Source organism: Condylura cristata, unplaced genomic scaffold (genome assembly GCF_000260355.1).
Source record: "Condylura cristata isolate star-nosed mole 26May11 unplaced genomic scaffold, ConCri1.0 scaffold00008, whole genome shotgun sequence".
Lineage (NCBI taxonomy): Eukaryota > Metazoa > Chordata > Mammalia > Eulipotyphla > Talpidae > Condylura > Condylura cristata.
Window position 1 is genome coordinate 3,716,614 of NW_004567109.1, and position 10,252 is coordinate 3,726,865.

Genomic DNA, 10,252 nt, shown 5'->3' on the forward strand with positions numbered 1-10,252 from the left:
CCACTTCCCCCACCGGGCACCCAACCTTCCCTAGCTCCCACTTCTTTCGGGAAATGGGCGCGTAGTAGTGGTGCCTAGGGGGTGGGGGGAAGGGCCAGGGAGAATGCCCGCGTCGCGTGACTCCGGGCCTGGCCTTGGGAAGCCCTGTCGCGCCGCGGTGGCCTTCACCCCGGCCCCACCCCTGGCGGTCAGCCCGGGGCTGATGATGGACTGAGATGCGATGCGGGGCGGGATCACTCACCACCCACAGCGACTCTTCAGTCGGAGCCAGCGACTCTTCTTTGGCTTAGACAGTGCTTTTAGAAACCACCATTTTTTAATAGATAGTTTCATACTTTAAAAACTGTCTAGGGTTCCACCTGAGAACTGAGAAGACCTGGCCAGGCAGCCATCAGTCTTTTGCACAGTGCACAAGTTCCTTACTTTTTTTTCCCCGCTGCTGTGATAGAATCTTTCTCCCAAGGCAGGAACCAAATGTGAGTCAACCCCCTTTTTTGGCTGAGTTGATGAATAATTTTCAATTCCGGGCATGGCACTGAAGTAGTGCCACAGTGCTCTAGATCTCTATGCAAGGTCGCTGCACAAGATCTTACAGTTTACCAGGTCCCCCAACTTAAAACGAAGTAACGTTTTTGTATGGTCTTTTTAAAAATTAGTCTCTAAAGACTACTCTTTTTATTTTATTGTGATATAACTTAACGATCGCTTCCTATTTCGAGGGTTTGCCATGGTAGGCGCTCAAGTGCTCCCGGTCTAACCCTCCCGTGCGTGGAAGAGGAAATGGGATCAGAGGTGGCCCTGCCTGCCTGGGTGTGTTAGGCATCTCTGGTCATGAATCATAAGCACGTTGTCCCACAGGCCTGCCTGCACCTCACCCACCCTGCCATGGCCCAGGTCTGCATCAACGAGCTGCCCGAGAACATCCTGCTGGAGGTTTTCACGCACGTGCCGGCCTGCCAGCTGCTACGCTGCCGCCGGGTCTGCAGCCTCTGGCGCGACCTCATCGACCTGGTGACCCTGTGGAAGCGCAAGTGCCTGCGGGAGGGCTTCATCACGGAGGACTGGGACCAGCCTGTGTCTGACTGGAAGATCTTCTTCTTTCTGTGCAGCCTCCGCAGGAACCTCCTGCGCAACCCACGAGCTGAAGGTGGGGCCCCTGGGTTTATTCCCTCCCACTGGGCTAACCCCCCTCCCCCAGCCACAGGCCTTTGCACTTAAAATTCCCACACTGTGGTCTGTTCTCACACTTTCCTAACACCCACGATGGCCCCCTTGATTCTCCTTGTCCCTCGGTCTCAGTTCAGAGGCTAGCCCTGGACCCTGTTCCTCAAACACTGCTCCCCATTTCTGTCATATCACCTCTTTAGGGCACTTTCATAAGCTGTAACTAATTACTTCTCGACCGTTGCTTTCTCTGCCACAAACTCACAAACCAGGGCCCAAATGGGTCATGCCACTTGCACTCAGTGCCCACTGCTAAGTCACCTCCCTGTGGTTTAGCCTGTGTGCGGAGGGCCCTCCTCTGTGTAATGACCATCCTTCCATTACCCCACTACAAGATGAAGAAAAGGAGGCGCGGCGGAGTGGTCTCAGGCCCCTGGTCAGCTTACGGTGTTTGTTCTTCTTCGCCGGGGGTTCTGTCCTTGCTTTAGCACCTGCTCAGAACAGGCCTCCTGCTTCTTGCTGTGGCTCCAGCAGAAATGATATCGAGACATCACTTGTGCCCTTAGAATCTTTTCAAGTCTACTTTCTCTCTGTGGCCTCACTGAGGATCCAGGTGGGGGTTGGCCCATTAAGCAGGGTTGGCTCCAGTTTATGGGGGTGGGGGTGGGGAGGGCAGAGGCCTCAAAATGAGCGTTTGCTCCCAAAGATTCAGAACTGCCCTGTTCCGTCTCTGTGGCTGGTCCTGACTGCCAGAGGCCCCGGAGGTCCCTCCCAGAGGCCTGGTAGACAGCTCCTCAGACACTCAATCTCTCCACCTTCCCCAGATCCCACTTGGAAGCTGCCCAGCGGGCTGCCAGCACAACGCACAGCCCTAAAGAGCAGCCCTGCCTCCCCTGGACCCCAGTCTGGCCCCAGCAGCCCGGCTTTGCCTAGATCTCTCCTTGGCCTGCACTTGGCTGCAGCCCAGCTTCTACATTTCTGCTTTACTTATCTGGTTCTCTGCTGGGGGACTCCCAAAGCACTTTGGGGAGTATAGGTATAAGCCCCGTGTAGAGGGAGCAGGGGAGTGATTTGGAAAAGCTCCTTTGCTGATTGTTCTGGAACACCTAAGGACAGCCTTGGGTCCTGCTAAGCCAGTCTGGTGGGAAGATACCACAAGTTCGGGGTTACCACATGCCACCACCCCAGGGGCTACCAGTCATCCAAGTTACCTCTTCTGTCCTAGACAGAGGGTACTGAGTTAGAGTAGGAGAGTCCCACTTCCAACCCACAGACCCATAGATCGGTGCTCTCAGGGCCCCCTGGAGGTTTTATAACTAGCCCTGGACATCAGGGACAATGCCGATTATCAAGTAAGGCCCCTGAGGACGGAAGTGCCAACTTAGACACCCTCATACAAGAATGTTTTGATGCCTGGAGCTTGGGTAATTCCCAGAGCCCAACCCAAGTGGGGAAAGGTCTGATTTACAATTTCTGGCCATGTTCCTTTTTTTTCAGTTTCATGTTAGAAGCTGAGTTAGTTAGGGACAAAGTGGGAGAAAGGGTCCCAGATAAGAGCTGATATGTGGGGGGGGGGGGGCTGCCAGGGGAGAGGAACTTTTTTTAAAAAAGATTGATTCCTTGATGCATGCGGAACAGGGATACAGGCCAGCTGTACAGCTGTGGATACCTTCCTAGTGCTGCGCTTCAATCTGTTGCGCCACCATGGAGGGCCCAGGAAGAGGAACTTTGAAGGGGTACTCCAGGGCAGATGGGAGCATTCCCTGAGACCTCAGCCAGCCCCACCTCCTGGACCAGATAGGGAGGGGCTGGACTAACATTCCCACGGGGAATCTCACCTCGGCTTCCATTTTCCTAGAGGGTATGACATCCTGGCAGATCGACTCCAATGGGGGAGATAAGTGGAAGGTGGAGAGCACCCCCGGAGGGCACGGGACAATGTTTCCTGACTCCAGTGTCGAGAAGTACTTTGTCACATCCTATGAGTAAGACCCACTTTAAAGGGCAGGTTGTGTTGAGGGGAAGGAGGGTCAGGCCCGCTATGTCCAGGGCCGACGTGAGGACCTCTCTGTGAAGCTCCAGGGAAGTGCCCTAAAACTGGCTCAGAGTCAGCTGCTCTGGAGTCAGATCAGCAGCTGGGAGTCCACTAGGCGGCTAGGGGACGTTAGGAATCTCTACATGCTGGCCCTGCTAGGAATGAGAGTTGATGGAGCTGCCCCCTGGGGCTCCCGACGGGACCAGGTGCCACCCCGCCACAAATGGGCTGACCTCCCTCCTGCCTGCTGGGTGGGAGCCACAGTCACAGCCCCTGGCAGTGACTGTCCCGCAGGCGTTGGGTCACTGCTGGGTCCGGGCCACGCAGAGCACGCCGGGGAATGCAAACCCCTCCTGTTCCCTAGGATGTGCCTCAAGTCCCAGATGGTGGACCTCAAAGCTGAGGGCTACTGGGAAGAGCTACTGGACACGTACCGGCCTGACATCATAGTTAAGGACTGGTGAGTGGGGCCCACGACGCCCCTTCTTTTCTTCCTGAGAACATCTGTAGGGAGCCCACTCTGTTTCCAGCAGTGTCTGGGGCTCCAAGCCCCCACTGACAGACTGAACACTTGCTCATTCAACAGCATCTTCAGGCCTCTCCTGGGGCAGATGCCTGCCCCAGTGTGCAGATAAGGAAACTGAGGCTCACAGATGAGTTTTCACAAAGAGGCCCTGCAGAGACCCTGGAGAGACCCCAGAACCCGGCCTCCCTGGTCTTGGATGCTCACACGACTCCCCTGCCATCCGCACAGTTCAGCCCACAGCGCCGCTTCCTGACTCCTCTGTAGCTCCATGTCATGCCAGGCTCAGCACGTGGCTAGAGCAGGACCCCAGCCCTAGCCACGCCTGAAAGCCACCACACTCAGGGTGGAGTAGAGTTTGAGAGCACACAGCTGCATCCAGGGGGTGGGGTGCAGCAGGGCTGAGCAGAGGGTGAGCCCTGCCAGCCCTATCACCCCGGACCCTGATGCTCCCACATTGGTTCATCATGACATTCAGGTGCTCCCGGCCCCCCTGGGGCTCAGGCCTTTATCTCTGTAAAGGGCCTTTTAGTTTTTAAGGTGACTTCTGCAGTGGAACATATCAGGGGTACCCCTTTTCTCAAGTAGGGTAATTGAGCCTCAGTGTGCGCACACTGCTTGTGTAGTGACATGGGAAACATCGAATCCAGCTGGGCTGAGAAGGGAACGGAGAGTCAGAGCTCCAGTCTCTGGGCCTGTACCTGCTGGCCTCCAGGCCCCTAGGTCCCAGGGTGCACGGCCTGAGCCCCACCGTCCCCCAGGTTCGCTGCCAGATCAGACTGTGGCTGCACCTACTGCATCCGTGTACATCTGACCTCGGCCAACTACATTGTCTTGGCCTCCTTTGAGCCCCCACCTGTGACCATCGAACAGTGGAGTGACGCCAGATGGAGAGAGGTGAGGCCTGGGCCCCATCCACCTCCCAGGGTCCGGATGCAAGAAACATGGATCCCGGCACTCCCACCTGGAGCCCTGCCTCTGTCCCTTCCCTACACCCTAGTGGTCACATTTTCTTCCCTCCCCCCAGGTCTCCCACACCTTCTCTGATTACCCCCCTGGCGTCCGCTACATCCTCTTCCAGCATGGGGGCCACGACACCCAGTTCTGGGCAGGCTGGTATGGACCCCGGGTCACAAACAGCAGCATCATCATCAGCCCTAAGATGACCAGGAGCCTGGCCCCTGCTGAGGCCCAGCCTGAGACCACATAGGGCATGAGGGGCATGAGGCTGGCTAAGTGCCCTCTACACCCAGCTGCGAGGTCTCCGTATCCTGCGTTCTTCGGATCATCCCCCACCTGCCGGCTACCAGCCACCCCTCCCTGCTCCAGGAGATCCTGCCTCATCCACCAGTTTGTGGTAACTTTGTCGTTTTTGCCATAATAAACGTTTTCAGTAAAACCAGCCTGTGGCTGGACTGTGGGGGCGGCACGGGTCCCTGGCACAAGATAGAAAAGCCCCCGCCCCGCCATCCCCCCAGCTTCAGTAAGTGACAGCCTGGCTCAGCCCTTGGGGCCCCTTTATTGAATCGATTCACAGCACAGTATTTGAGACAGACAGTGTTGGCCGGCTGAACCCCAGGAGGCTGAGAAATCGGGGTCTCAGCACCCTTCACTGCCCTCCTGGGGAGACTTCCTCCATGGAGGTGACACACCTGAGCAGCCCCGGGGTTGGAGGGCGGGAGGTCCACACACACAGGCAATAAGAGCACTTGGAATCAGGGTGGCCCTGCAGCGCAGCCCAAGGCCGGCAGCCCCAAAGTCCAGTGGGTGTGGCAACAGATGGGGGCCGGGGGGCACAGGCACACCCTCAGCTGCTTTTGTGGGCTCTCTCTTCCACGTACAGCTGCATCTAGTGGACAGACGGCACAGTGAGGTGGACAGCCAGGGCATGGACTCTCGAGAACTGTGAACCCCGGCAGGCAGAGCCCCATCAGGGGTGGGGTCGCATGGCCACAGCCAAGGCATGAGGGGAAGTGGAGAGGTAGGGGGTGCCCGCTCCCCCTGTGGACTCCCCCGAGTCTTGATCAGCCAACCTCAACATGCCCTGATAAAGGTCCCCAGGTCCCCATGCAGCTCACCTTTAAAATGTCTGACGTCATAGTTTTTAGGGGTATGAGTCGGGGATCATGCATATGGACATCCTGCTCATCTGCCAGGATCCAAGGGAAGTCCTGGGGAGGAGACAGGTGAGGGGATCACCGGAGGCTGCACCCTGACCTGCCCTTACTCTGCAACCCCCTTACCCCCCAGGGCTGGGGTCTCAGGCTGCAGAGAACGTAAGAATCACTAGGGAGCTGCTGGCAGAGCAGTCCCGGGTGCCTCCACCAGAGGCCAAGCTCAGAGCCGGCCTGAGAGCCCAAGTGGTTGAACAAGCCCTGGGCACTGACTACGAAACACGTGGGCAAGGACACCGCCCTTGTGCACCCCACTGACCTGGTGGAGCCAGTCTGGGGCCCCACCCTCCTCAGGGCGGAGTCAGGTGGGCCAGCCACAGGCACGTGGCCACACAGTTACACAAGACGAGAAGCCCCTGGTGCCCAGTACTGCCAGAAAGAGTGACTGCGCCGGACCAGGACCCCGCCTGCTCCGAACAGCAGTCTCCTCACCTTGATGACCTGGATCTTCTCCATGTTGCGAGTGGCAGCTTCTCTTGTGTGCACTAAGACTGTGAATGTACAGCCTGGAGAGGTAAGAGTTTGGTCAAGGCTGAACCATCCCATGTCTGCCACTGGGCACAGCCTCTTGCCACTTCCCCCAGCCAGCTTGGATCCCCACATCTGAGAAAAGACTTAGTCAACAGAGGGCCTAAAGCCCTTGGAGTCAATCAGGGAAGCTTCCTGGAGGAAGAGGCCCTTCCAGGGGGCTCTAGGGCAGAAAAGAAGGGACAAAGCTCCATGAAACCAAATAGGGACTGAGAATACAGATGAACCCAAGGAGGCTATGGAAACACTCAGGGAAGAGGGCGGGGGCTGAGCACACCTGGGGGGTTATGGTCCAGCACAGCGTCACACACGCTGATCTTCAGGATGAAGGCTCGGAGCAGCTGCTCCACGTGAGACAGCAAGGAGTCTGAGCTGGGAAGGGAAAGGCGTGGGGTACCCATCACACCGCTCTCACCAGTCCAGGAAGCCAACCTGAGGGTCCAGGGTCCCTCTAGGGTTTCTGAGAGTGTTAGCTTCCAAACGCCCAGCTCCCTCTCTCAACTGGAGTTAAAGTCACCCTAAGAGGCCCCTCCCTGGTGGCACAAAGGGCCACAGCTGCTTCAGTGCAATTCAATCCCCAGCCCCGGAGCTGACCCACATGGCGTGGCAGACCTCTCCTGTCTCCCCGCTGCTCCCCTCAGCAGTGTATTTCAGTCAGGCAGCTTGTTCTGATCCCCACTCTGTCTCTGGTGAAGCCTCTCACTGCCACGGCACCTCTGGCCTGTACCCCAGTTCTCAACTAAATCTTTAATATTTATTTGTGCATACAGAACTGGGGTTCAGGCCAGAGGTGCAGGGGCGGTAAAAGGATTCACCAGAGACAGAGTGGGGAGCAGAACCGACAGGTCGACGAAGTACACTGCTGAGGGGAGCAGCGGACTGGTCAGCACAGGTCTGCCACACCATGTGATCACCTCCGGGGCAAGCGGGGATCGAACTCATGCAGAAGTGGCTTTCAATTCTGAGTGCTGTGCTTTAACCGCTGTGTCACCAGGGAGGGCCTATAAGCAACTAAATCTTAAAAGAAAAAGTCACCCCAAGAGTTCAACACCAATGCTGAGACTCATTAAGCCAGAAGGGGGAAGCAGGTATAGGGAGCCCCATCTCCATGGTTTTAACGTGCACACAGCATGAGACTCTTCATCCCCCAGGACATGAAGGAACAATAAGGGCTGTCAGAGGCCACACAGCACATGGGGACTGACTGCTCACCTGGGCAGCCCAAGGCTAAGTGCTCACACCTGCACAAGGTCAACTTCTCGGTGAGTATGCGTGACGCCTGGCTAGGAACAGGTCTCTCTGGACCCTGCTTCCACCATCTGTGAAAGAGCTTGGGACAAGCTACTCACCAGTGCTACGACTGCAGGTGTGAAGCAGGAGGGCCTCTGACCTGGGATGACCTAGGCAGCCAGAGAGGACACCACTACAGGCTACGTGAGGTGGCAAGACGTGCCACGTCTCTTCTCAGGCCTTTGCCAAGGGCTTAGCTATACCAGAGGCCTCCCTGCAGGGGTCGGAAGGGGGTGTTACCAGGAACCTCTCACTAGGTAGGGCAGCAGATAGGGAGAGATGGGGAGCTGGGGAGAAGCTCACTTGATGGACAGCAATGGAGGCTGGGTGATTTCAAAGACAAATTTCTCCACTGGGCGGTGCTCTTTGTCCAAAATTACCACCACCACTTTCTCCACATCATTCTGCAAGGACAGGAATCCAAAACTTCAGAACAAGGCACCCCACGCAGTCCGCACCCCCTCCCTACCCAAGGAAGCGTGAGAAAGGCACACACGGAGGGTCCCTGAGAGCCCAGAAAGCAGGTTTGAGAAGTTCAAGTGAGTACACACCCCCACCCCGACGTGAGTAGTACAGACTGAGGAAAAGATGCCTGGGGTCCCTGTACCCCCTGACCTCAGCCCATCAGCTTTGGGACCTCTGTGGTGAGGTGGTGGGTGTAGGGGGGTGCAGGAAAACAGGCATGTATGAGGAGCCATGGGATCCAGCGTGGTCCCCATCGGGAGTAGAGAAGAACACATTGCGGGCAGGCAGGCCAGGGGCTGGGGGTGCTGGTACCCACCTTCTCCAGCAGCGGCTTGACGCAGTGCAGTGTGTCCTGAATGTACTGGTTCAGCTCCGGGTGGCAGGACATCTGCACATAGACCCACGGTGCGGGTGAGGCCGCAGCACCCATGGGGGAGCCACCCCCCTGTATCTCCTCCAGGGGCCCTGTACCTTTGCAAAGGGGCCCAGTGGTTCCCGAGGGATCATGACACAGACCAAATTCCCACCCCTAGGGCTAAGAATTATGAAAAGTATGAATTAGCTACAAGAGAAGATTAAAAATTCACTCTCAACATTGGCATGACATCAGGGGTCCCTAATGTGGGGCTCATGGGCTCCCCCGAACCTAAGAAATCCCTAAATTGTACAGATACACAGACTGTGTGTATCTGTGCACATGTGCACACATTTAATCAAGTTTCAAAAATTAAGAATCTGGAGCTGTGCGGCCTCAGACAAATCACTTCACTGCTGAGCTTCCAGGACCTGACCTGTGAACAGCTCCTAGAAAAAAAACGTTAAGATTAAGGGCGAGAAGGACCTACTATACCAAGGGACCTCAGTGCTGAATCTTTTTTCCATTTCCCTGTCTATTTAAATTTCCACCTCCTTCTAGTATTTCTCAGTCGTTTATGCTCAAGTTCCCTGAGCTTTCTAAGGAACAGCCACCGCCAGAGATGCGTGGAGTGGTCCCTGCTTTATTGCCTCAACCTGAAACAACCCATTACAATTATTAGAAGTAAGGGGAGGGAATGGATGCCGGAGGCTCACAGGAATCCCTTCTCCGAGGGATTCACCAGTTTCAGGAACTCTTTTAAAATACAACCATGTCCCCTGGTCCCTAACTTTTGGGGAGAGGAGCCCCCAGCTCTGAAGGCTGCAGCAGTAATGGGTGGAGCCTGGCCAAGACCAGGTCAAGTCCCTGGGGAACTAGGGAGCTGGGATCCAAGGTGGGAAAGGGTTAAAAAAACCCACCCCTTCCCCGTGTGCCCCCGTGCCCCCACCCCAGACCAGCAGACCCACCTGGACCGGAACGTTGTACTTCTTACGCTTCTGGAAGATGCCCACCGGGTAGACCTCGCGCACGTACAGGATCAGGTGCACCGCCACCTCCAGGAACTCGCAGAGCACGTCGGCGACCACTGCGGGAGGACCGAAGCCGGCGACTTCCCAGAAGCCCGCCGGCCGGGCCCCTCGCCGCCCCCCGGGCGCGCAGGGCCAGCCTTCCTACCTTGGCCAAAGTTGAGGTCCTGTCGCGTGAGCGTGGTCATCCTTCTCGACACCTAGAGGGTGGGACAGGAGTGGAGATCGCTCCAACGGCCCAGGGAGACGCCGAGACCGCCAGCCTCCACCGCCCCTCCCCTTCTTTGGGCGGGGGGGATACGGGCAGGAGCCCCCCCTTTACATAGAATCGGGGCGTCTGGGATGGACACCCCTAAGCACGCACTGGCGTCAGAGCTGGGGGGCACAGGCTGCGCCTCGCCCGGCTTCTGCCCACTGCCGCCGGTGCCCCTCGGCCCCGGCCCCGCGGGGCTGGGAAGGCCCGAGCCGCGCGGCTGTAAAGGGCACGGCCGCGGCCGCGAGGGAGACAGCTGGATGCGCAGGACGCGGCTTAACGCGGGACACGAGGAAAGCGAAACTAGAGTGCGCGCAGGCTCCGCCCCCACCTGGCTGGATTCCTCCCCGAAGGGAATCCCGGCCCGCTCGCCCTTCCCTGGTCCCCGCTCCGGGCCGGCCCCGGCGCGGGGAGCCACCGACCCCACCGCTCGCGCC

General features: G+C 57.5%; 2 protein-coding genes across 4 annotated transcripts in view; one reads left to right on the forward strand and one right to left on the reverse strand.

The window, feature by feature from the left end:
• Positions 1–5,118, forward strand: part of FBXO6 (F-box protein 6) — a 6,414-nt gene extending 1,296 nt beyond the window's left edge. The window contains exons 1-6 of one of the 3 annotated variants that reach the window (XM_012722202.1): positions 41–476; positions 859–1,147; positions 3,023–3,149; positions 3,564–3,659; positions 4,484–4,619; positions 4,750–5,118. In XM_012722202.1, coding sequence (XP_012577656.1) covers positions 886–1,147; positions 3,023–3,149; positions 3,564–3,659; positions 4,484–4,619; positions 4,750–4,932 — 804 coding nt within the window. In that variant the 5' untranslated portion in view covers positions 41–476; positions 859–885 and the 3' untranslated portion in view covers positions 4,933–5,118. Of the gene's footprint in view, positions 1–40; positions 477–684; positions 1,148–3,022; positions 3,150–3,563; positions 3,660–4,483; positions 4,620–4,749 lie in introns of those variants that run through there. The other 2 variants (XM_012722203.1, XM_004679320.2) reach the window with 2 other exon arrangements.
• Positions 5,119–5,213: 95 nt separating this feature from the next.
• On the reverse strand, positions 5,214–10,246 carry MAD2L2 (MAD2 mitotic arrest deficient-like 2 (yeast)). The gene is made up of 9 exons (XM_004678515.2): positions 10,147–10,246; positions 9,711–9,762; positions 9,503–9,621; positions 8,496–8,567; positions 8,018–8,118; positions 6,702–6,796; positions 6,329–6,402; positions 5,801–5,893; positions 5,214–5,571 (listed from the first exon to the last, which is right to left on the reverse strand). Exons 2-9 carry the CDS (start codon positions 9,748–9,750, stop codon positions 5,530–5,532), a joined length of 636 nt encoding a protein of 211 aa, XP_004678572.1. The 5' UTR covers positions 9,751–9,762; positions 10,147–10,246; the 3' UTR covers positions 5,214–5,529.
• Between the last annotated feature and the right edge of the window lie 6 nt (positions 10,247–10,252).

Bases quoted from the DNA above. Each gene is read 5' to 3' on its own strand.
- MAD2L2 (XM_004678515.2), bottom strand. From the start codon at position 9,750: ATGACCACGCTCACGCGACAGGACCTCAACTTTGGCCAAG. The intron at 8,568-9,502 runs GTGGGTCTGCTG...GTCTATGTGCAG, and splicing joins AGTACAACGTTCCGGTCCAG to ATGTCCTGCCACCCGGAGCT. The intron at 5,572-5,800 runs GTGAGCTGCATG...TCTGTCCACTAG, and splicing joins TGACGTCAGACATTTTAAAG to ATGCAGCTGTACGTGGAAGA.